This window comes from Scyliorhinus canicula, chromosome 20 (assembly GCF_902713615.1).
Source record: "Scyliorhinus canicula chromosome 20, sScyCan1.1, whole genome shotgun sequence".
Lineage (NCBI taxonomy): Eukaryota > Metazoa > Chordata > Chondrichthyes > Carcharhiniformes > Scyliorhinidae > Scyliorhinus > Scyliorhinus canicula.
This window is the reverse complement of record NC_052165.1, coordinates 85,681,659-85,709,081: the sequence shown is the minus strand read 5'-3', so window position 1 is coordinate 85,709,081 and position 27,423 is coordinate 85,681,659. Positions and strand designations below refer to the sequence as shown.

Sequence of the window (27,423 nt, the reverse complement as noted above, 5' to 3'; positions counted from 1 at the left end):
GTCTAATTGTACAATGGGATTTATCCAGTTAGATTGTGCACTGGAATCTGTCCAGTCAGATTGTGCATAGGAATTTGTCCAGTCAGATTGTACGGTGGAATCTGTCCAGTCTGATTGCACACTGGAATCTGTCCAGTCTGATTGTTCACTGGAATCTGTCCAGTCTGATTGTACACTGGCATCTGTCCAGTCTGATTGCACATTGCAATCTGTCCAGTCTGATTGTACATTAGAATCACTCCAGTCTGATTGTACATTGCAATCTGTCCTGTCTGATTGTAGACTGGAATCTTTCCAGTCTTACTGTACACTGGAATCTGTCCAGTCTGATTGCACACTGGAATCTGTCCAGTCAGATTGTACACTGGAATCTGTCCAGTCTGATTGTACCCTGGCATCTGTCCAGTGTGATTGTACATTGGAATCACTCCAATCTGATTGTTCATTGGGATCTGTCCTGTCTGATTGCACACTGGACTCTGTTCACTCTGATTGCACTCCGGAATCTGTCCAGTCTGATTGCAGAATGGAATCTGTCGAGTCGGGTTGCAGAATGGAATCTGTCCAGTCAGATTGCACACTTAAATCTGTCCAGTCAGATTGTGCACAGGAATCTGTCCAGTCTGATTGCACACTGGAATCTGTCCAGCCTGACTGTACACTGGAATCTGTCCAGTCAGATTGTGCATAGGAATTTCTCCAGTCAGATTGTACGGTGGAATCTGTCCAGTCTGATTGCACACTGGCATCTGTCCAGTCTGATTGTTCACTGGCATCTGTCCAGTCCGAATGTACACTGGAAACTGTCCAGTCTGATTGTACTATGGAATTTGTTCAGTCTGATTGTACATTGCAATCTGTCAAGTCTGGTTGTACATTGGAATCTATCCAGTCTGATTGCACACTGGAATCTGTCCAGTTCAATTGCACACTGCAATATGTCCAGTATGATTGTACACTGGAATCTGTCCAGTCTGATTGTACACTGGAATCTGTCCAGTCCGATGGTACACTGCAATCTGTCCAGTCTGATTGTACACTGCAATCTGTCCAGTGTGATTGTACATTGGAATCAGTCCAGTCTGATTGCACATTGGAATCAGTCCAGTCTGATTGTACATTGGAATCTGTCCTGTCTGATTGTACACTGTAATCTATCCAGTCTGATTGTACAGTGGAATTTGACCTGTCTGATTGTACACTGGAATTTCTCAGTCTGATTGTAAACTGGAACCTGTCTAGTCTGTTTGCACACTGGAATCTGTCCAGTCTGATCGCACACTGGAATCTGTCCAGTCTGATTGCACACTGGAATCTGGCCAGTCTGATTGTACACTGGAATATGAAATGAAATGGAAATGAAATGAAAATTGCTTATTGTCACGAGTAGGCTTCAATGAAGTTACTGTGAAAACCCCTAGTTGCCACATTCCGGCGCCTGTTCGGGGTGGGGGTCTGTTACGAGAATCGAACCGTGCTGCAGGCCTGCCTTCATCTGCTTTCAAAGCCAGCGATTTAGCCCAGTGTGTTAAACAGCCATTATTGTGCTAAACAGCCCCTATATGTCCTGTCCTATTGTACACTTGAAACTGTCCAGTCTGATTGTACATTGGAATCTGTCCAGTCTGATTATACACTGCAATCTGTCCAGTCAGATTGTATACTCGAATCTGTCCAGTCTGATTGCACACTGGAATCTGTCCAGTCTGATTGCACACTGGAATTTTTGCAGTCTTACTGTACACTGGAATCTGTCCAGTCTGATTGTACACTGGAATCTGTTCAGTCTGACTACACACTGGAAACTGTTCAGTCTGATTGCACACTAGAATCTGTCCAGTCTGATTGCACACTGAAATCTGTCTAGCCTGATTGCACACTGTAATCTGTCCAGTCTGATTGCAAAATGGAATCTGTCGGGTTTTATTGCAAACTGGAATCTGTCCAGTCAGCCTGTACACTGAACTCTGTCCAGTCAGATTGTGCACAGGAAACTGTCCAGTCAGATCGTACAGTGGAATCTGTTCAGCCTGATTGTACTCTGCAATCTGTCCAGTCCGAATGTACACTGGAAACTGTTCAGTCTGATTGTACATTGGAATCTGTCCAGTCTGATTGTAGATTTCAATCTGTCCAGTCTGATTGTACACTGTAATCTGTCCAGTCTGAGTGCACACTGGAATCTGTCCAGGCCGATTGCACACTGGAATCTGTCCAGTCTGATTGTACACTGGAATCTGTCCAGTCCGATTGCACACTGGAATCTGTCCAGTCTAATTGTACACTGCAATCTGTCTAATCTGATTGTACACTGGAATCTGTCCAGTCTGATTGTACACTGGAATCTGTGCAGTCTGTTGGTACTGGAATTTGCCCAGTCTGTTTGTACACTGGAATCTGTCCAGTCTGATTGTACACTGGAATCTGTCCAGTCTGATTGTACACTGGAATCTGTCCAGTCTGTTGGTACTGGAATTTGCCCAGTCTGTTTGTACACATGCAAGACGATACTTTGAATGAGAGTCTTTGCCGAAAATAAAATCTTTACAGGTCCAGATGGAGCAACTGGAGAGAGGGATAATCACAGGTTAAATAGGTGTGAATTGTCTCAAGCCAGGACAGTTGTTGGGATTTCGCAAGCCCAGGCCAGATGGTGGGGAGGTGAATGTAAATTTATTGGACTTATTTACCTGCAAAGACTCGCATTCAAAGTATCGTCTTGCATCATTGACTTTGTCTATATATGTGGTCCTGGAACGCACCTCTTCATTCACCTGAGGACGGAGCTGCACTCTAAAAGCTAGTGATTCAAAACAAACCTGTTGTATCTTAACCTGCAGTTGTAAGACTTCTTACTCCAATGTCTGCATCTCCACATCATGCCTGTACACTGGAATCTGTCCAGTTATTTGTACACTGGAATCTGTCCAGTCTGTCTGTAAACTAGAATCTCTCCAGTCTGATTGTACACTCTAATCTTTTCAATGTCTTTGTGCAATGGAATGTGTTTAGTCTGATTGTACACTGGAATCTGTCCAGTCTGATTGCACACTGGAATCTGTCCAGTCTGATTGTACGCTGTTACCTGCCCAGACTGATTGTACACTGGAATCTGTCCAGTCTGATTGCACACTGGAATCTGTCCAGTCTGATTGTACACTGGAATCTGTCCAGTCTGATTGTACACTGCAATCTGTCCAGTCTGGTTGTACATTGGAATCTGTCCAGTCAGATTGTACACTGAAATCTGTCCAGTCTGATTGTACATTGGCATCAATCCAGTCTGATTGTACATTGGAATCTGTACAGTCTGATTGTACATTGGAATCAGTCCAGTTTGATTGTACATTGGAATCAGTCCAGTCTGATTGCACATTGGAATCAGTCCAGTCTGATTGTACATTGGAATCAGTCCAGTCAGATTGTGCACTGGAATCTGTCCAGTCAGATAGTGCATAGGAATTTGTCCAGTCAGATTGTACGGTGGAATCTGTCCAGTCTGATTGTACACTGGAATCTGTCCAGTCTGATTGCACATTGCAATCTGTCCAGTGTGATTGTACATTAGAATCACTCCAGTCTGATTGTACATTGCAATCTGTCCTGTCTGATTGTAGACTGGAATCTTTCCAGTCTTACTGTACACTGGAATCTGTCCAGTCTGATTGCACACTGGAATCTGTCCAGTCTGATTGCACACTGGATTCTGTTCAGTCTGATTGCACTCTGGAATCTGTCCAGTCTGATTACACACTGTAATCTGTCCATTCTGATTGCACACTGAAATCTGTCTTGTCTGATTGCACACTGGAATCTGTCCAGTCTGATTTCAGAATGGAATCTGCCGAGTCTTATTGCAGACTGGAATCTGTCCAGTCAGATTGAACACTGGAATCTGTCCAGTCAGATTGTGCATGGGAATCTGTCCAGTCTAATTGTACACTGCAATCTGTCTAATCTGATTGTACACTGGAATCTGTCCAGTCCGATTGTGCATGGGAATCTGTCCAGTCTAATTGTACACTGCAATCTGTCTAATCTGATTGTACACTGGAATCGATCCAGTCCGATTGCACACTGGAATCTGTCCAGTCTGATTGTACATTGGAATCTGTCTAATCTGATTGTACACTGGAATCTGTCCAGTCCGATTGCACACTGGAATCTATCCAGTCTAATTGTACAGTGGAATCTGTCCAGTCAGATCGTGCACTGGAATCTGTCCAGTCTAATTGTACAATGGGATTTATCCAGTTAGATTGTGCACTGGAATCTGTCCAGTCAGATTGTGCATAGGAATTTGTCCAGTCAGATTGTACGGTGGAATCTGTCCAGTCTGATTGCACACTGGAATCTGTCCAGTCTGATTGTTCACTGGAATCTGTCCAGTCTGATTGTACACTGGCATCTGTCCAGTCTGATTGCACATTGCAATCTGTCCAGTCTGATTGTACATTAGAATCACTCCAGTCTGATTGTACATTGCAATCTGTCCTGTCTGATTGTAGACTGGAATCTTTCCAGTCTTACTGTACACTGGAATCTGTCCAGTCTGATTGCACACTGGAATCTGTCCAGTCAGATTGTACACTGGAATCTGTCCAGTCTGATTGTACCCTGGCATCTGTCCAGTGTGATTGTACATTGGAATCACTCCAATCTGATTGTTCATTGGGATCTGTCCTGTCTGATTGCACACTGGACTCTGTTCACTCTGATTGCACTCCGGAATCTGTCCAGTCTGATTGCAGAATGGAATCTGTCGAGTCGGGTTGCAGAATGGAATCTGTCCAGTCAGATTGCACACTTAAATCTGTCCAGTCAGATTGTGCACAGGAATCTGTCCAGTCTGATTGCACACTGGAATCTGTCCAGCCTGACTGTACACTGGAATCTGTCCAGTCAGATTGTGCATAGGAATTTCTCCAGTCAGATTGTACGGTGGAATCTGTCCAGTCTGATTGCACACTGGCATCTGTCCAGTCTGATTGTTCACTGGCATCTGTCCAGTCCGAATGTACACTGGAAACTGTCCAGTCTGATTGTACTATGGAATTTGTTCAGTCTGATTGTACATTGCAATCTGTCAAGTCTGGTTGTACATTGGAATCTATCCAGTCTGATTGCACACTGGAATCTGTCCAGTTCAATTGCACACTGCAATATGTCCAGTATGATTGTACACTGGAATCTGTCCAGTCTGATTGTACACTGGAATCTGTCCAGTCCGATGGTACACTGCAATCTGTCCAGTCTGATTGTACACTGCAATCTGTCCAGTGTGATTGTACATTGGAATCAGTCCATTCTGATTGCACATTGGAATCAGTCCAGTCTGATTGTACATTGGAATCTGTCCTGTCTGATTGTACACTGTAATCTATCCAGTCTGATTGTACAGTGGAATTTGACCTGTCTGATTGTACACTGGAATTTCTCAGTCTGATTGTAAACTGGAACCTGTCTAGTCTGTTTGCACACTGGAATCTGTCCAGTCTGATCGCACACTGGAATCTGTCCAGTCTGATTGCACACTGGAATCTGGCCAGTCTGATTGTACACTGGAATATGAAATGAAATGGAAATGAAATGAAAATTGCTTATTGTCACGAGTAGGCTTCAATGAAGTTACTGTGAAAACCCCTAGTTGCCACATTCCGGCGCCTGTTCGGGGTGGGGGTCTGTTACGAGAATCGAACCGTGCTGCAGGCCTGCCTTCATCTGCTTTCAAAGCCAGCGATTTAGCCCAGTGTGTTAAACAGCCATTATTGTGCTAAACAGCCCCTATATGTCCTGTCCTATTGTACACTTGAAACTGTCCAGTCTGATTGTACATTGGAATCTGTCCAGTCTGATTATACACTGCAATCTGTCCAGTCAGATTGTATACTCGAATCTGTCCAGTCTGATTGCACACTGGAATCTGTCCAGTCTGATTGCACACTGGAATTTTTGCAGTCTTACTGTACACTGGAATCTGTCCAGTCTGATTGTACACTGGAATCTGTTCAGTCTGACTACACACTGGAAACTGTTCAGTCTGATTGCACACTAGAATCTGTCCAGTCTGATTGCACACTGAAATCTGTCTAGCCTGATTGCACACTGTAATCTGTCCAGTCTGATTGCAAAATGGAATCTGTCGGGTTTTATTGCAAACTGGAATCTGTCCAGTCAGCCTGTACACTGAACTCTGTCCAGTCAGATTGTGCACAGGAAACTGTCCAGTCAGATCGTACAGTGGAATCTGTTCAGCCTGATTGTACTCTGCAATCTGTCCAGTCCGAATGTACACTGGAAACTGTTCAGTCTGATTGTACATTGGAATCTGTCCAGTCTGATTGTAGATTTCAATCTGTCCAGTCTGATTGTACACTGTAATCTGTCCAGTCTGAGTGCACACTGGAATCTGTCCAGGCCGATTGCACACTGGAATCTGTCCAGTCTGATTGTACACTGGAATCTGTCCAGTCCGATTGCACACTGGAATCTGTCCAGTCTGATTGTACACTGCAATCTGTCGAGTCCGATTGTACACTGGAAACTGTCCAGTCAGATTATACACTGGAATCTGTCCAGTTTGATTGTACACTGGAATCTGTCCTGTCTGATTGTACAGTGGAATCTGTCCTTTCAGATTGTACACTGGAATCTGTCCAGTCCGATTGCACGCTGGAATCTGTCCAGTCTGATTGTACACTGGAATCTGTCCAGTCTGATTGTACACTGGAATCTGTCCAGTCTGATTGTACACTGGAATCTGTCGAGTCCGATTGCACACTGGAATCTGTTCAGTCTGATTGTACACTGCAATCTGTCGAGTCCGATTGTACACTGGAAACTGTCCAGTCTGATTGTACTGTGGAATTTGTTCAGTCTGATTGTACATTGGAATCTGTACAGTCTGATTGTACACTGCAATCTGTCCAGTCAGATTGTATACTGGAATCTGTCCAGTCAGATTATACACTGGAATCTGTCCAGTCAGAATTGTACACTGTAATCTGTCCAGCCAGATTGTACACTGGAATCTTTCCAGTCACATTGTACACTGGAATCTGTCCAGTCTGATTGCACACTGGAATCTGTCCAGTCTGATTGTACATTGGAATCTGCCCAGTCTGATTGTACACTGGAATCTGTCCAGTCCGATTGCATATTGGAGTCTGTCCGGTCTGATTGTACAGTGGAATCTGTCCTGTCAGATTGTACAGTGGAATCTGTCCTGTTAGATTGTACACTGGAATCTGTCCAGTCTGATTGTACACTATAATCTGTCCAGTCTGATTGTACAGTGGAATCTGTCCTGTCAGATTGTACAGTGGAATCTGTCCTGTCACATTGTACACTGGAATCTGTCCAGTCTGCTTGTACACTGGAATCTGTCCAGTCTGATTGTACACTGGAATCTGCCCAGTCAGATGATACACTGGAATCTGTCCAGTCTGATTGTACACTGCAATCTGTCCAGTCAGATTGTATACTGGAATCTGTCCAGTCAGATTGTACAGTGGAATCTGTCCAGTCTGATTGTACATTGGAATCTGTACAGTCTGATTGTACACTGCAATCTGTCCAGTCAGATTGTACACTGGAATCTGTCCAGTCCGATTGCACATTGGAGTCTGTCCGGTCTGATTGTACAGTGGAATCTGTCCTGTCAGATTGTACAGTGGAATCTGTCCTGTTAGATTGTACACTGGAATCTGTCCAGTCTGATTGTACACTATAATCTGTCCAGTCTGATTGTACAGTGGAATCTGTCCTGTCAGATTGTACAGTGGAATCTGTCCTGTCAGATTGTACACTGGAATCTGTCCAGTCTGCTTGTACACTGGAATCTGTCCAGTCTGATTGTACACTGGAATCTGCCCAGTCTGATTGTACATTGGAATCTGTCCAGTCTGATTGTAGATTTCAATCTGTCCAGTCTGATTGTACACTCTAATCTGTCCAGCCTGAGTGCACACTGGAATCTGTCCAGGCCGATTGCACACTGGAATCTGTCCAGTCTGATTGTACACTGGAATCTGTCCAGTCCGATTGCACACTGGAATCTGTCCAGTCTGATTGTACACTGCAATCTGTCGAGTCCGATTGTACACTGGAAACTGTCCAGTCAGATTATACACTGGAATCTGTCCAGTTTGATTGTACACTGGAATCTGTCCTGTCTGATTGTACAGTGGAATCTGTCCTTTCAGATTGTACACTGGAATCTGTCCAGTCCGATTGCACGCTGGAATCTGTTCAGTCTGATTGTACACTGCAATCTGTCGAGTCCGATTGTACACTGGAAACTGTCCAGTCTGATTGTACTGTGGAATTTGTTCAGTCTGATTGTACATTGGAATCTGTACAGTCTGATTGTACACTGCAATCTGTCCAGTCAGATTGTATACTGGAATCTGTCCAGTCAGATTATACACTGGAATCTGTCCAGTCAGAATTGTGCACTGTAATCTGTCCAGCCAGATTGTACACTGGAATCTTTCCAGTCACATTGTACACTGGAATCTGTCCAGTCTGATTGCACACTGGAATCTGTCCAGTCTGATTGTACATTGGAATCTGCCCAGTCTGATTGTACACTGGAATCTGTCCAGTCCGATTGCACATTGGAGTCTGTCCGGTCTGATTGTACAGTGGAATCTGTCCTGTCAGATTGTACAGTGGAATCTGTCCTGTTAGATTGTACACTGGAATCTGTCCAGTCTGATTGTACACTATAATCTGTCCAGTCTGATTGTACAGTGGAATCTGTCCTGTCAGATTGTACAGTGGAATCTGTCCTGTCACATTGTACACTGGAATCTGTCCAGTCTGCTTGTACACTGGAATCTGTCCAGTCTGATTGTACACTGGAATCTGCCCAGTCAGATGATACACTGGAATCTGTCCAGTCTGATTGTACACTGCAATCTGTCCAGTCAGATTGTATACTGGAATCTGTCCAGTCAGATTGTACAGTGGAATCTGTCCAGTCTGATTGTACATTGGAATCTGTACAGTCTGATTGTACACTGCAATCTGTCCAGTCAGATTGTACACTGGAATCTGTCCAGTCAGATTGTACACTGCAATCTGTCCAGTCAGATTGTACACTGCAATCTTTCCAGTCAGATTGTACACTGGAATCTTTCCAGTCAGATTGTACACTGGAATCTGTCCAGTCTGATTGCACACTGGAATCTGTCCAGTCTGATTGTACATTGGAATCTGCCCAGTCTGATTGTACACTGGAATCTGTCCAGTCCGATTGCACATTGGAGTCTGTCCGGTCTGATTGTACAGTGGAATCTGTCCTGTCAGATTGTACAGTGGAATCTGTCCTGTTAGATTGTACACTGGAATCTGTCCAGTCTGATTGTACACTATAATCTGTCCAGTCTGATTGTACAGTGGAATCTGTCCTGTCAGATTGTACAGTGGAATCTGTCCTGTCACATTGTACACTGGAATCTGTCCAGTCTGCTTGTACACTGGAATCTGTCCAGTCTGATTGTACACTGGAATCTGCCCAGTCAGATGATACACTGGAATCTGTCCAGTCTGATTGTACACTGCAATCTGTCCAGTCAGATTGTATACTGGAATCTGTCCAGTCAGATTGTACAGTGGAATCTGTCCAGTCTGATTGTACATTGGAATCTGTACAGTCTGATTGTACACTGCAATCTGTCCAGTCAGATTGTACACTGGAATCTGTCCAGTCAGATTGTACACTGCAATCTGTCCAGTCAGATTGTACACTGCAATCTTTCCAGTCAGATTGTACACTGGAATCTGTCCAGTCAGATTGTACACTGGAATCTGTCCAATCAGATTGTACACTGGAATCTGTCCAGTCAGATTGTGCAGTGCAATCTGTCCAGTCTGATTGTACAGTGGAATTGGCCCATTCTGATTGTGGACTGGAATCTTTCCAGTCGGATTGTGCAGTGCAATCTGTCCAGTCGGATTGTGCAGTGCAATCTGTCCAGTCTGATCGTACAGTGGATTCGGCCCATTCTGATTGTGCACTGGAATCTGTCCTGTCTGAGTGTACATTGGAACCTTTCTAGTTGGATTGTACACTGAAATCTGTACAGTCTGTTTGTACACTGGAACCTTTCCAGTCTGATTGTGTACTCTGGAATTTGTCCAGTCTGATTGTGTACACTGGAATCTGTCCAGTCTGATTGTGCACACTGGAATCTGTCCAGTCTGATTGTGTACACTGGAATCTGTCCAGCCTGATTGTGTACACTGGAATCTGTCCAGTCTGATTGTGTACACTGGAATCTTTCCAGTCTGATTGTGCACACTGGAATCTCTCCAGTCTGATTGTGTACACGGGAATCTGTCCAGTCTGATTGTGTACACGGGAATCTGTCCAGTCTGATTGTGCACACTGGAATCTGTCCAGTCTGATTGTGTACACTGGAGTCTCTCCAGTCTGATTGTGTACACTGGAATTTGTCCAGCCTGATTGTGTACACTGGAATCTGTCCAGTCTGATTGTGCACACTGGAATCTGTCCAGTCTGATTGTGTACACTGGAATCTGTCCAGTCTGATTGTGTACACTGGAATCTGTCCAGTCTGATTGTGTACACTGGAATCTGTCCAGTCTGATTGTGTACACTGGAATCTGTCCAGTCTCCAAACCAATTGTTCATAAAGCCCAGGTTTCTGACGAGCTTTGGAGCCTGACCGAAGCAACTCACAGGATAATTTTAGATGATTTTTGGAAAGTTGGTTTAGAGCAGAGAGCGGGAAGATATATTTGGATTTGTGAACAACTAATATATCTGCTTTCTAATGTTTTACCCAGAATTTCTAGGTTGTCGCTGTGACATTCTAATACCATTCTACAATCCAGATTATTCCCAAATCCAGTGTTTAATAAACGTTTAGCAGAACTTCCCCATCTGATGAAATGTCCAGGTTCCTGCGTGGTTTTGATCAGCTTTTCCAACTCCTGTATATGTGAGCAAGTTCTGATGGGAGTGCACATCCTTTACCGTGCCACAGTGCTCTCCCCGCCTGTTTCTGCCTCTCCTCGTGCCCTCTGCTCCCAGTTCTGTGAACGCAGTGAACGGGTGAAGCTTGACCTAAGGTCTGGTCTCCCCTCTGTGCTTTCTGAGCTGTGTCAGCTCGTTAACCATTCAGTAATAATATCTCCTCCAGCACTCTCTCCTGCCCCCCCCCCCCCCCCCCACCGGACACCTCCAAACCATGAGGTAAAGTCTGCGTTAGTGTTTGTCTTGCCGTCACTAACTTCATCTTCTGTTGCTCTTTGTAGTGTCTGGTGATTGGAGCTGGTCCATGTGGCCTGCGTACAGCCATTGAGCTGGCATTCCTCGGAGCCAAAGCTATCATTGTGGAGAAACGAGACACCTTCTCCAGAAACAATGTCTTGCACTTGTGGCCGTACACGATTCAGGATCTGCGGAACCTGGGGGCCAAGAAAATCTACGGGAAATTCTGCGCTGGAGCCATTGACCATATCAGTGAGTCACAGTCCATCCATCCTATTATTGCCCTGCCTTCTGTTACACTTAATTCAGGGAAAGAAATTGTGACAGGATCACTATGTTTCCCAGGGCTCTGCCGGATTCCCTCTGTTTCTCCCAATATTATCCTCTCTCCCTGTATGTCCTGCATGCTCCCAAATTCACACCATAGTTTCCTATTTACCTCATTACTCCCTGTCCCTCTGGGCCTATCACTCCATCTCTCTCGACTCTTCCTTACTCTAATGAACCCTCACCTCCTCTCCGTCCGACCCGGATAGTCGTCTTTCACAGACTCTCCCCAATCTCACCATCTTTTCTCTCCTTAATGACCATTCCTGACCCTCACGGACTCAAAGTGATCCATGTGGACTAATTCACTCTAACTGACCCTCGCCAACACTAACTGAGCCAATCTGAAACAGTGTTAAACGTTGTTCCTGTACAAACAGTACAGGAGTAATGTTTCACACTAACCGTGTTAATCAGTACACCTGCACTAACAGTGTAAAACATTACTCCTGTACTAACCGTGTTAAACATTACTCCTGTACTAACCGTGTTAAACATTACTCCTGTGCGAACAGTGTTAAACATTACTCCTGTACTAACCGTGTTAAACATTACTCCTGTACTAACCGTGTTAAACATTACTCCTGTACTAACCGTGTTAAACATTACTCCTGTGCGAACAGTGTTAAACATTACTCCTGTACTAACAGTGTTAAACATTACTCCTGCACTAACAGTGTTAAACATTACTCCTGTATGAACAGTGTTAAACATTACTCCTGTACTAACAGTGTTAAACATTACTCCTGTACAAACAACGGTAAACATTACTCCTGTACTAACAGTATTAAACATTACTCCTGTACTAACAGTGTAAAACATTACTCCTGTACTCAGTGTTAAACGTTACTCCTGCACTAACCGTGTTAAACATTATTCCTGTACTAACAGTGTTAAACATTACTCCTGTAGTAACAGTGTTAAACATTACTCCTGTACTAACCGTGTTAAACATTACTCCTGTACAAACAATGGTAAACATTACTCCTGTACTAACAGTGTTAAACATTACTCCTGTACAAACAACGGTAAACATTACTCCTGTAGTAACAGTATTACACATTACTCCTGTACTAACAGTGTTAAACATTACTCCTGTACAAACAATGGTAAACATTACTCCTGTAGTAACAGTATTAAATATTACTCCTGTACTCAGTGTTAAACGTTACTCCTGCACTAACCGTGTTAAACATTACTCCTGTACTCAGTGTTAAACGTTACTCCTGCACTAACCGTGTTAAACATTATTCCTGTACTAACAGTGTTAAACATTACTCCTGCACTAACAGTGTTAAACATTACTCCTGTAGTAACAGTGTTAAACATTACTCCTGTACTAACAGTGTTAAACATTACTCCTGTACTAACCGTGTTAAACATTACTCCTGTACTAACTGTGTTAAACATTACTCCTGTACAAACAATGGTAAACATTACTCCTGTACTAACAGTATTAAACATTACTCCTGTACTAACAGTGTTAAACATTACTCCTGTACAAACAACGGTAAACATTACTCCTGTAGTAACAGTATTAAACATTACTCCTGTACTAACAGTGTTAAACATTACTCCTGTACAGACAATGGTAAACATTACTCCTGTAATAACAGTATTAAACATTACTCCTGTACTAACAGTGTTAAACATTACTCCTGTACAAACAACAGTAAACATTACTCCTGTAGTAACAGTATTAAACATTACTCCTGTACTAACAGTGTTAAACATTACTCCTGTACAAACAACGGTAAACATTACTCCTGTACTAACTGTGTTAAACATTAGAACATAGAACATAGAACAGTCCAGCACAGAACAGGCCCTTCGGCCCTCGATGTTGTGCCGAGCAATGATCACCCTACTCAAACCCATGTATCCACCCTATACCCGTAACCCAACAAACCCCCCCCCCCCCCCCCCCCCCCCCCCCCCCCCCACCTTTAACCTTACTTTTTAGGACACTACGGGCAATTTAGCATGGCCAATCCACCTAACCCGCACATCTTTGGACTGTGGGAGGAAACCGGAGCACCCGGAGGAAACCCACGCACACACGGGGAGGATGTGCAGCCTCCGCACAGACAGTGACCCAGCCGGGAACCGAACCTGGGACCCTGGAGCTGTGAAGCATTTATGCTAACCACCATGCTACCGTGCTGCCCATAAACTCCTGTTAGTACTCCTGTACTAACAGTGTTAAACATTACTCCTGTACTAACCGTGTTAAACGTTACTCCTGTACTAACAGTGTTAAACATTACTCCTGTACTCAGTGTTAAACGTTACTCCTGTACAAACAACGGTAAACATTACTCCTGTACTAACAGTGTTAAACATTACTCCTGTAGTAACAGTATTAAACATTACTCCTGTACTAACAGTATTAAACATTACTCCTGTACTAACCGTGTTAAACATTACTCCTGTACTAACCGTGTTAAACATTACTCCTGCACTAACCGTGTTAAACATTACTCCTGTACTAACCGTGTTAAACATTACTCCTGCACTAACAGTGTTAAACATTACTCCTGTACTAACAGTGTTAAACATTACTCCTGTACTAACCGTGTTAAACATTACTCCTGTACTAACCGTGTTAAACATTACTCCTGTACTAACCGTGTTAAACATTACTCCTGCACTAACCGTGTTAAACATTACTCCTGTACTAACCGTGTTAAACATTACTCCTGTACTAACCGTGTTAAACATTACTCCTGTACTAACCGTGTTAAACATTACTCCTGTACTAACAGTGTTAAACATTACTCCTGTACTAACAGTGTTAAACATTACTCCTGCACTAACCGTGTTAAACATTACTTCTGTACTAACAGTATTAAACATTACTCCTGCACTAACAGTGTTAAACATTACACCTGTACTAACAGTGTTAAACATTACTCCTGTACTAAGTGTTAAACATTACTCCTGCACTAACAGTGTTAAACATTACTCTTACACTAACCGTGTTAAACATTACTCCTGCACTATCCGTGTTAAACATTACACCTGTACTAACAGTGTTAAACATTACTCTTGCACTACCCGTGTTAAACATTACTCTTGCACTAACCGTGTTAAACATTACTGCTGTAGTAACAGTGTTAAACATTACTCCTGCACTAACCGTGTTAAACATTACACCTGTACTAACAGTGTTAAACATTACTCCTGCACTAACCGTGTTAAACATTACTCCTGCACTAACCGTGTTAAACATTACACCTGTACTCAGTGTTAAACATTACTCCTGCACTAACCGTGTTAAACATTACTCCTGCACTAACCGTGTTAAACATTACTCCTGCACTAACCGTGTTAAACATTACTCCTGTACTAACAGTGTTAAACATTACTCCTGTACTAACCGTGTTAAGCATTACTCTTGCACTAACCGTGTTAAACATTACTCCTGCACTAACCGTGTTAAACATTACTCCTGTACTAACCGTGTTAAACAATACTCCTGTACTAACAGTGTTAAACATTACTCCCATACGAACAGCGTTAAACATTACTCCTGTACTAACAGTGTTAAACATTACTCCCATACGAACAGCGTTAAACATTACTCCTAGATACATAGACATAGAACAGTACAGCACAGAACAGGCCCTTCGGCCCTCGATGTTGTGCCGAGCAATGATCACCCTACTCAAACCCATGTATCCACACTATACCCGTAACCCAACAACCCCCCCCTTAACCTTACTTTTTTTTAGGACACTAGGGGAATTTAGCATGGCCAATCCACCTAACACTGTACTAACAGTGTTAAACATTACTCCTGCACTAACAGTATTAAACATTACTCCTGTACTAACCGTGTTAAACATTACTCCTGTACTAACAACGGTAAACATTACTCCTGTACTAACAGTATTAAACATTACTCCTGTACTAACAGTATTAAACATTACTCCTGTACTAACAGTGTTAAACATTACTCCTGTACTAACCGTGTTAAACATTACTCCTGTACTAACAACGGTAAACATTACTCCTGTACTAACAGTATTAAACATTACTCCTGTACTAACAGTATTAAACATTACTCCTGTACTAACAGTGTTAAACATTACTCCTGTACAAACAACGGTAAACATTACTCCTGTACAAACAACGGTAAACATTACTCCTGTACTAACATTGTTAAACATTACTCCTGCACTAACAGTATTAAACATTACTCCTGTACTAACAGTGTTAAACATTACTCCTGTACTAACATTGTTAAACATTACTCCTGCACTAACAGTATTAAACATTACTCCTGTACTAACAGTATTAAACATTACTCCTGTACTAACAGTATTAAACATTACTCCTGTACTAACAGTGTTAAACATTACTCCTGTACAAACAACGGTAAATATTACTCCTGTACAAACAACGGTAAACATTACTCCTGTACTAACATTGTTAAACATTACTCCTGTACTAACAGTGTTAAACATTACTCCTGTAGTAAGTGTTAAACATTACTCCTGTACTAAGTGTTAAACATTACTCCTGTACTAACAGTGTTAAACATTACTCCTGTACTAACAGTGTTAAACATTACTCCTGTACTAACCGTGTTAAACATTACTCCTGTACTAACAGTGTTAAACATTACTCCTCTACTAACCGTGTTAAACATTACTCCTGTACTAACAGTGATAAACATTACTCCTGTACTAACAGTGTTAAACATTACTCCTGTACTAACAGTGTTAAACATTACTCCTGTACTAACCGTGTTAAACATTACTCCTGTACTAACAGTGTTAAACATTACTCCTGTAGTAACAGTGTTAAACATTACTCCTGTACTAACCGTGTTAAACATTACTCCTGTACTAACCGTGTTAAACATTACTCCTGTACTAACAGTATTAAACATTACTCCTGCACTAACCGTGTTAAACATTACTCCTGTAGTAACAGTGTTAAACATTACTCCTGTACTAACAGTGTTAAACATTACTCCTGTACTAACAGTATTAAACATTACTCCTGTACTAACAGTGTTAAACATTACTCCTGTACTAACAGTGTTAAACATTACTCCTGCACTAACAGTGTTAAACATTACTCCTGTAGTAACAGTGTTAAACATTACTCCTGCACTAACCGTGTTAAACATTACTCCTGTACTAACAGTGTTAAACATTACTCCTGCACTAACTGTGTTAAACATTACTCCTGCACTAACAGTGTTAAACATTACTCCTGTAGTAACAGTGTTAAACATTACTCCTGTACTAACCGTGTTAAACATTACTCCTGTACTAACAGTGTTAAACATTACTCCTGTACTAACCGTGTTAAACATTACACCTGTACTAACAGTGTTAAACATTACTCCTGTAGTAACAATGTTAAACATTACTCCTGCACTAACTGTGTTAAACATTACTCCTGCACTAACAGTGTTAAACATTACTCCTGTACTAACCGTGTTAAACATTACTCCTGTAGTAACAGTGTTAAACATTAGTCCTGTAGTAACAGTGTTAAACATTACTCCTGCACTAACTGTGTTAAACATTAGTCCTGTAGTAACAGTGTTAAACATTACTCCTGTACTAACAGTGTTAAACATTACTCCTGTACAAACAACGGTAAATATTACTCCTGTACAAACAACGGTAAACATTACTCCTGTACTAACAGTGTTAAACATTACTCCTGTACTAAGTGTTAAACATTACTCCTGTACTAACAGTGTTAAACATTACTCCTGTACTAACAGTGTTAAACATTACTCCTGTACTAACCGTGTTAAACATTACTCCTGTACTAACAGTGTTAAACATTACTCCTGCACTAACAGTGTTAAACATTACACCTGTACTAACAATGTTAAACATTACTCCTGTACTAACCGTGTTAAACATTACTCCTGTACTAACAATGTTAAACATTACTCCTGTACTAACCGTGTTAAACATTACACCTGTACTAACAACGGTAAACATTACTCCTGTACTAACAATGTTAAACATTACTCCTGCACTAACAGTGTTAAACATTAGTCCTGTAGTAACAGTGTTAAACATTACTCCTGCACTAACAGTGTTAAACATTAGTCCTGTAGTAACAGTGTTAAACATTACTCCTGTACTAACCGTGTTAAACATTACTCCTGTACTAACAGTGTTAAACGTTACTCCTGCACTAACCGTGTTAAACATTACTCCTGCACTAACAGTGTTAAACATTACTCCTGTACTAACCGTGTTAAACATTACTCCTGCACTAACCGTGTTAAACATTACTCCTGCACTAACAGTGTTAAACATTAGTCCTGTAGTAACAGTGTTAAACATTACTCCTGCACTAACTGTGTTAAACATTACTCCTGTACTAACAGTGTTAAACATTACTCCTGCACTAACTGTGTTAAACATTAGTCCTGTAGTAACAGTGTTAAACATTACTCCTGCACTAACTGTGTTAAACATTAGTCCTGTAGTAACAGTGTTAAACATTACTCCTGCACTAACTGTGTTAAACATTAGTCCTGTAGTAACAGTGTTAAACATTACTCCTGTAGTAACAGTGTTAAACATTACTCCTGCACTAACTGTGTTAAACATTACTCCTGTACTAACAGTGTTAAACATTACTCCTGTACTAACCGTGTTAAACATGAAATGAAATGAAAATCGCTTATTGTCACGAGTATGCTTCAATGAAGTTACTGTGAAAAGCCCCTAGTCGCCACATTCCGGCGCCTGTCCGGGGAGGCTGGTACGGGAATCGAACCGTGCTGCTGGCCTGCTTGGTCTGCTTTAAAAGCCAGCGATTTAGCCCAGTGAGCTAAACCAGCCCCTAAACATTACTCCTGTACTAACTGTGTTAAACATTACTCCTGCACTAAAAGGTATCCGACAATTGCAGCTGGTCCTGCTGAAGATTGCCTTGATCCTGGGGATCGAGATACACCTAAATGTGGAATTCCGTGGGTTACTCCCACCCAGAGGCCAGAAAAATCCAAGTAAGTGAAATTGACAGTGGTGGGCGAATATTGTGTATCTTTGCATGTGCAACACTGATGTGTGAATCCCTCAATCCCGAGCGTCATCGCTGTATAAATCCCTCAATCCCGAGGTTCATCGGTGTGTAAATCCCTCAATCCCGAGAGTCATCTCTGTGTAAATACCTCAATCCCGAGTGTCATCGCTGCGTGAATCCCTCAATCCCGAGTGTCATCGCTGTGTAAATCCCTCAATCCCGAGAGTCATCGCTGTGTAAAGCCCTCAATCCCGAGTGTCATCGCTGTGTAAATCCCTCAATCCCGAGTGTCATCGCTGTGTGAATCCCTCAATCCCGAGTGTCATCGCTGTGTAAATCCCTGAATCCCGAGTGTCATCGCTGTGTAAATCCCTCAATCCCGAGTGTCATCGCTGTGTGAATCCCTCAATCCCGAGAGACATCGCTGTGTAAATCCCTCAATCCCGAGTGTCATCGCTGTGTAAATCCCTCAATCCCGAGAGTCATCGCTGTGTAAATCCCTCAATCCCGAGTGTGATCGCTGTGTAAATCCCTCAATCCCGAGTGTCAACGCTGTGTAAATCCCTCAATCCCGAGTGTCATCGCTGTGTAAATCCCTCAATCCCGAGTGTCATCGCTGTGTAAATCCCTCAATCCCGAGTGTCATCGCTGTGTAAATCCCTCAATCCCGAGTGTCATCGCTGTGTAAATCTCTCAATCCCGAGAGTCATCGCTGTGTAAATCCCTCAATCCCGAGTGTCGTCGCTGTGTAAATCCCACAATCCCGAGTGTCATCGCTGTGTGATTCCCTCAATCCCGAGAGTCATCGCTGTGTAACTCCCTCAATCCCGAGTGTCATCGCTGTGTAAATCTCTCAATCCTGAGAGTCATCGCTGTGTAATCCCTCAATCCCGAGTGTCATCGCTGTGTGATTCCCTCAATCCCGAGAGTCATCGCTGTGTAACTCCCACAATCCCGAGTGTCATCGATGTGTAAATCCCTCAATCTCGAGAGTCATCGCTGTGTAAATCCCTCAATCCCGAGAGTCATCGCTGTGTAAATCCCTCAATCCCGAGTGTCATCGCTGTGTAAATCCCTCAATACCGAGAGTCATCGCTGTGTGAATCCCTCAATCCCGAGTGTCATCGCTGTGTAAATCCCACAATCCCGAGTGTCATCGCTGTGTAAATCCCTCAATCCCGATAGTCAACGCTGTGTAAATCCCTCAATCCCGAGTGTCATCGCTGTTTAAATTCCTGAATCCCGAGTGTCATCGCTGTGTGAATCCCTGAATCCCGAGTGTCATCGCTGTGTAAATCCCTCAATCCCGAGTGTCATCGCTGTGTGAATCCCTCAATCCCGAGAGTCATCGTTGTGTGAATCCCTGAATCCCGAGTGTCATCGCTGTGTAATCCCTCAATCCTGAGAGTCATCGCTGTGTGAATCCCTCAATCCCGAGTGTCATCGTTGTGTGAATCCCTCAATCCCGAGAGTCATCTCTGTGTAAATCCCTCAATCCCGAGAGTCATCGCTGTGTAATCCCTCAATCCTGAGAGTCATCGCTGTGTAAATCCCTCAATCCCGAGTGTCATCGCTGTGTAAATCCCTCAATCCCGAGTGTCATCGCTGTGTAATCCCTCAATCCCGAGAGTCATCGCTGTGTGAATCCCTCAATCCCGAGAGTCATCGCTGTGTAAATCCCTCAATCCCGAGACATCGCTGTGTAAATACCTCAATCCCGAGTGTCATCGCTGTGTGAATCCCTCAATCCCGAGTGTCATCACTGTGTAAATCCCTCAATCCCAAGTGTCATCTCTGTGTAAATCCCTCAATCCCGAGTGTCATCGCTGTGTGAATCCCTCAATCCCAAGTATCATCGCTGTGTAAATCCCTCAATCCCGAGTGTCATCGCTGTGTGAATCCCTCAATCCCGAGTGTTATCGCTGTGTAATCCCTCAATCCCGAGTGTCATCGCTGTGTAAATCCCTGAATCCCGAGTGTCATCGCTGTGTAATCCCTCAATCCTGAGAGTCATCGCTGTGTAATCCCTCAATCCCGAGTGTCATCGTTGTGTGAATCCCTCAATCCCGAGAGTCATCGCTGTGTGAATCCCTCAATCCCGAGTGTCATCGCTGTGTGAATCCCTCAATCCCGAGTGTCATCGCTGTGTGAAACCCTCAATCCCGAGTGTCATCGCTGTGTGAATCCCTCAATCCTGAGTGTCATCGGTGTGTAAATCCCTCAATCCCGAGTGTCATCGCTGTGTAAATCCCTCAATCCCGAGTGTCATCGCTTTGTAAATCCCTCAATCCCGAGTGTCATCGCTGTGTGAATCCCTCAATCCTGAGTGTCATCGGTGTGTAAATCCCTCAATCCCGAGTGTCATCGCTGTGTAAATCCCTCAATCCCAAGTGTCATCGGTGTGTAAATCCCTCAATCCCGAGTGTCATCGCTGTGTAAATCCCTCAATCCCGAGTGTCATCGCTGTTTAAATTCCTGAATCCCGAGAGTCATCTCTGTGTAAATCCCTCAATCCTGAGTGTCATCGCTAAATAAATCTGGATGAGTGTGTATGAGGAGAGGAGTGCTTATGTAGTGTAATAGGATCACTACAGTACAGAAGGAGGCCTTTCGGCCCATTCGACATCAACCCTCTGTGGGAGGAAATCGGAGCTCTCAGAGGAAACCTACGCAGACACGGGGAGAAAGTGCAGACTCCAAAGAGACAGTCGCCCGTGGCCGGAACTGAACCCGAGTCCCTGGCTCTGTGAGGCAGCAGTGGTAACCACTGTGCCACTGCAGTTTGTCAGCCTGTCGAGTGTGAATCCTGACTTTGGCGAATCAGACACTTTTTCACTGGAATCGGTCGTGTTCCACGAGGCACTGGTGGCCACCAGCCCATTAACGGCCGATGAATTGATCGAGGAAGAGCGGCAGTTTTCCTGTGGTGGCCACAGAGTCTGCCAATGCGGCTGACCTTTGGCAGTTTTTCCTGGTTTTATTACCTGGCCTCGCGCACTCTCTTCATTCATCCAGAAACTCGGCCAGGGCTGTCTCATCTTCATTGTATTCTCATTGAGTTTCTTCCAATAATCCATATTCTTATCAGTAACTACTAATCTTTGTCCAGATTATTGATGAAATAGCCTCCACAAGCTCGGCATTAAGCGGACAGCCCGGCCTGTAGTTACTCCTCTCTGTATGACACTGCCTCAGTGCACAAGCAGTGATGGTCACGGAAATTTTTAATAATGAAAGGTATCGGTTGGATTGGGATCACTTCCTGGTTCTGGATTGACAATGGGCGGGATTCTCCCAGCCCGGGGCCGGGACGGAGAATCCCTGCAACCGGGCCACGCCGCCCCGATGCCGGCACGCAATTCTCTGTGGAGCGGCGAATCGGCGCCATTTGGTGCGGCGTCGGTCGCGTGTCTCCGTACGCGGCCAAGCCGCCGATTCTCCGGCCCGGGATTGGCCGAGCGGCCGCTCTAAAAAGGCGGAGTCCCGCCGGCGCCGTCCACACCTGGTCGCAGCCGGGGGGAACTCTGCGCGCAGGGTCGGATGGGGGAACTCCGATCCCGGGGATGGCCTCCGATGGGGCCTGGCTCGCGATCAGGGCCTACCAATCGGCGGACCGGCCCCTCGCTCCCTGAGCCTATTTTCGTCCGCACCGGCCCCTGAACTCCCGCGCCATGTTGCGTCGGGGCCGGCGCGTTGAGGGAGGCCACCGTGCACGTGCGGGTTGGCACCGTCACCACTGCGCATGCGCGGATCCTGCGCCGCACAGTTCATGCCGGAATGGGAGGCTGGAGCGGCGTGAACCTGAAGGGGCCAGAATCGGTACTCCCAGCGGCCCATTCACCCCGCCGTTTCCGACAGCGTGGACACTCTGCCGCCGAATGGGAGAATCCTGCCCAATATCTTTGTGAGGGACTGTGCCTTCAATATGCCAATATGTATCAAAATTATTAAACCATCTCCAATTCTGGTTGCGAGAAAGCTCCACTGCGATTGGCAAACTCTGAAACTGATTCAGTGACCATGGGAGAGACACCAATCTCACATCGTCATCGAATAAACAAATTATAACTCAGCCCAATGCATCAGACAAGCTTGCCGTTCTTCCATTGATTATCAGAGACCCCTCCCACCCAGGCTTTGCCCTCTTCCAGACCCTTCCATCAGGCAGAAGATGCATAGGTCTGAAGACCCGCACATCCAGACATAGGAACAGCTTCTTCCCCACAGCTACAAGACTCCTCAACGACTCCCCCTCGGACTGAAGACTATCTACGACGCCCTATGCTGCTCTTGCTCCTGTATTTGCTTTGTTTATACCCTTACTCCGCACTGTAACCAATCATTGTTTGTCGATGTACCATTTGTCAATGTTCTCTTTTGATTATTCTTCTGTCTGCTATTTACATATTGTGTACGTTCCCTTGGCCGCAAAAACATACTTTTCACTGAACTTCGGTGCATGTGACAATAAATCGATCAGTCACGTGACAATGGCACTTTGTGCTGTGGACGGCCATTTCCGAGAGGCTGTCAATCCCATGGGGGCGAGCCTGACCGCTGGAGTCTTGGCCCTGCCCACGCAGCCCAGTCAGGGCAGGATTCACAAACAGGAACGCGGCTCCTCTGTCCCTCACTGATCACTCCCGCTGCTTTCTGATTTCAGGTTCTGGTTGGAGAGCAGAAATTAACCCTTCCACCAGCAAGATGACACAGTTTGAGTTTGATGTTGTGATTGGTGCTGACGGCCGGAGGAACACACTGGAAGGTAAGCGGAGTAAATAGGAGAGGGCAAGAGAGGAGGAGAGCGAGTGAACTATCCAGGGGAGAGTGCAGGGGAGAGAGTGGACTGTCCAATGGAGAGAGAAAGAAAGTGAACTGTCAGAGAGAGAGAGTGAACTGTCAGAGAGAGAGAGAGTGAACAGTCTGAGGGAGAGAGCGAGATAGAGTGTGAACTGTCTGAGAGAGAGAGAGAACTGACTGAGGGAGAGAGAAAGTGAACTGTCTGAGGGAGAGAGAGAGAGAACGGTCTGAGGGAGAGAGAGAGAGAACTGTCTGAGGGAGAGAGAGAGAGAGAGAGAACTGTCTGAGGGAGAGAGAGAGAGAGAGAACTGTCTGAGGGAGAGAGAGAGAGTGAGTGAACTGTCTGAGGGAGAGAGAGAGAGAGAGAGAGAGAGAGAGAACTGTCTGATGGAGAGAGAGAGAGAGAGAACTGTCTGAGGGAGAGAGAGAGAGTGAACTGTCTGAGGGAGAGAGAGAGAGAACTGTCTGAGGGAGAGAGAGAGAGAGTGAACTGTGAGGGAGAGAGAGAGAACTGTCTGAGGGAGAGAGAGAGAGAGAACGGTCTGAGGGAGAGGGAGAGAGAGAGAGAGGGAGAACTGTCTGAGGGAGAGAGAGAGAACTGTCTGAGGGGGAGAGAGAGAGAGAGAGAGAGAACTGTCTGAGGGAGAGAGAGAGAACTGTCTGAGGGGGAGAGAGAGAGAGAGAGAGAGAGAACTGTCTGAGGGAGAGAGAACGGTCTGAGGGAGAGAGAGAGAGAGAGAGAGAGTGAACTGTCTGAGGGAGAGAGAGAGAGAGAGAGAACTGTCTGAGGGAGAGAGAGAGAGAGTGAACTGTCTGAGGGAGAGAGAGAGAACTGTCTGAGGGAGAGAGAGAGAGAGAACGGTCTGAGGGAGAGAGAGAGAGAACTGTCTGAGGGAGAGAGAGAGAGAGAACGGTCTGAGGGAGAGAGAGAGTGAACTGTCTGAGGGAGAGAGAGAGAGAGTGAACTGTCTGAGGGAGAGAGAGAGTGAACTGTCTGAGGGAGAGAGAGAGAGTGAGAGAACTGTCTGAGGGAGAGAGAGAGAGAGTGAACTGTCTGAGGGAGAGAGAGAGAACTGTCTGAGGGAGAGAGAGAGAGAGAGAACGGTCTGAGGGAGAGAGAGAGAGAGAGAGAACTGTCTGAGGGAGAGAGAGAGAGAACTGTCAGGGAGAGAGAGAGAGTGAACTGTCTGAGGGAGAGAGAGAGAGAACTGTCTGAGGGAGAGAGAGAGTGTGAACTGTCTGAGGGAGAGAGAGAGAGAACTGTCTGAGGGAGAGAGTGTGTGAACTGTCTGAGGGAGAGAGAGAGTGAACAGTCTCAGAGAGAGAGAGAGTGAAGTGTCAGAGAGAGAGAGAGAGAGAGTGAACTGTGTGAGGGAGAGAGAGAGAAAGAGAGTGAACTGTCTGAAGGAGAGAGAGAGAGGGAACTGTCTGAGGGAGAGAGAGAGAGAGAGAGAGAGGGAACTGTCTGAGGGAGAGAGAGAGAGAGTGAACTGTCTGAGGGAGAGAGAGAGAGAACTGTCTGAGGGAGAGAGAGAGAGAGAACTGTCTGAGGGAGAGAGAGAACTGTCTGAGGGAGAGAGAGAGAGAGAACTGTCTGAGGGAGAGAGAGAGAGTGAACTATCAGAGAGAGAGAGAGTGAATGAACTGTCTGAGGGGGAGAGAGAGAGAGAGAGAGAACTGTCAGAGAGAGAGAGAGAGAGAGAGAGAGTGAACTGCCTGACGGAGAGAGAGAGAGAACTGTCTGAGGGAGAGAGAGAGAGAGAGAACTATCAGAGAGAGAGAGAGAATGAACTGTCTGAGGGAGAGAGAGAGCGAGAGAGTGAACTGTCAGAGAGGAGAGTGAACTGTCTGAGGGAGAGAGAGAGAGAGAGCAGTCTGAGGGAGAGAGAGAGAGCAGACTGAGGGAGAGAGAGAGAACGGTCTGAGAGAGAGTGAACTGTCTGAGAGAGAGAGAGAGAGAACTGTCCGAGGGAGAGAGAGAAGTGAACTGTTGGAGGGAGAGAGAGAAGTGAACTGTTGGAGGGAGAGAGTGTGTGAACTGTCAGAGAGAGAGAGAGAGTGAACTGTCTGAGGGAGAGAGAGAGTGAACTGTCTGAGAGAGAGAGTGTGAACTGTCAGAGAGAGAGAGAGAGAGTGAACTGTCTGAGGGAGAGTGAACTGTCTGAGAGAGAGAGAGAGAGAACTGTCCGAGGGAGAGAGAGAAGTGAACTGTTGGAGGGAGAGAGAGAAGTGAACTGTTGGAGGGAGAGAGTGTGTGAACTGTCAGAGAGAGAGAGAGAGTGAACTGTCTGAGGGAGAGAGAGAGTGAACTGTCTGAGAGAGAGAGTGTGAACTGTCAGAGAGAGAGAGAGAGAGTGAACTGTCTGAGGGAGAGAGAGAGATTGAGTGAACTGTCTGAGGGAGAGAGAGAGTGAACTGTCTGAGGGAGAGATAGAAAGTGTGAACTGTCTGAGTGAGTGAGAGAGAGTGAACTGTCTGAGGGAGAGAGAGTGAACTGTCTGAGGGAGAGATAGAAAGTGTGAACTGTCTGAGTGAGTGAGAGAGAGTGAACTGTCTGAGGGAGAGAGAGAGATTGAGTGAACTGTCTGAGGGAGAGAGAGGGAACTGTCTGAGGGAGAGATAGAAAGTGTGAACTGTCTGAGGGAGGGAGAGAGTGTGAACTGTCTGAGGGAGTGAGAGAGAGAGAGAGTGAACTGTCTGAGGGAGAGATAGAACATAGAACAGTACAGCACAGAACAGGCCCTTCGGCCCTCGATGTTGTGCCGAGCCATGATCATCCTATGTTACTGTATGGTGCTCTCTGTTTGTCTATTGCTGCTTTCTAATACGTTGTCATCGTGCCCATCCTGCTGCCAGTAGGTGAGCCACGGTTAAGTCCAGCCCATAGCCCAGCTCCTGACTAACTGTGCCTTCCTGTTTAAGGATTTAGGAGGAAGGAGTTCCGAGGGAAACTGGCGATTGCCATCACTGCCAACTTCATTAACCGGCACTCGCGGGAGGAGGCCCAGGCCCAGGAGATCAGTGGCGTCGCCTTCATCTTCAACCAGAAATTCTTCCAGGACCTAAAGGAAGCCACAGGTTTGTATTCGATGGATCCTAATGCTCCTAACTAATCCTAACCCTCCGTAATTCACAGTCTCTTGGGACAGAAATAGCACATTTCCATCCCCTTTTCGTGATGAAGCGTTTCCTGAAATTGTCCCTCGCCGCTGGACTTGAATTTTAAGCGTTATGTTTCTTGATTCATTCGTGGGCCGTGGGCTTTGCTGTCTTCACCAGTATTTATCGCACATCTCTACTTACCCTGGAGGAGAGCAATTGCCTTTGCTCTGAACTCGCTCCACCAGAGGAAATAATTACCTCTACCTACGCTCTGTAAACTCATAGAACCATTTTGATCATTTAGAACATAGAGCATAGAACATGCACTGCACAAGGAGGCCATTCGGCCCATCGAGTCTGCACCGACCCACTTAAGCCCTCACTTCCACCCTATCCCGTAACCCAATAACCCCTCCTAACCTTTTTGGTCACTTCCCGTACCAGCCTCCCCGAACAGGCGGCGGAATGTGGCGACTAGGGGCTTTTCAGTGACTTAATTGAAGCCTACTCGTGACAATAAGCGATTTTCATTTTTCTAAGGGCAATTTATCATGGCCAATCCACCTAACCTGCGCGTCTTTGGACTATGGGAGGAAACCGGAGCACCCGGAGGAAACCCACGCAGTCCCGGGGAGAACGAGCAGACTCCGCACAGACAGTGACCCAGCGGGGAATCGAACCTGGGGCCCTGGCGCTGTGAAGCCACAGTGCTGACCATTTGTGCTACCATGCTGCCCTAATTTGAATTGGATCTCTTTTATTACACTCCTGTATCATCTTTTAATACACTTCTTTGTCTGTTTTGCGGAGCGTAACATGTGTTACTGAACCCTTGGTTGCTGATGAGGTTTTCTGAATCTCGATGAAGACTCAAACTCGTCCAGTCGTAACAACAGGTTGATAGAGTAACTATAACAATAATTGCGTGAGTTCTTTAC

The 27,423-nt window shown here is 45.1% G+C and overlaps 1 protein-coding gene across 1 annotated transcript in view; it reads left to right on the top strand.

Moving 5' to 3' along the window:
- The window catches only part of LOC119955277 (F-actin-monooxygenase MICAL2-like), a 201,203-nt gene that overhangs the window by 154,762 nt on the left and 19,018 nt on the right, over positions 1-27,423 (top strand). Inside the window, exons 3-6 of the mRNA XM_038781348.1 lie at positions 11,287-11,494; positions 18,453-18,566; positions 23,247-23,348; positions 26,306-26,461. Of these exons, the coding sequence (XP_038637276.1) occupies positions 11,287-11,494; positions 18,453-18,566; positions 23,247-23,348; positions 26,306-26,461 (580 nt within the window). The remainder of the gene's footprint in view (positions 1-11,286; positions 11,495-18,452; positions 18,567-23,246; positions 23,349-26,305; positions 26,462-27,423) is intronic.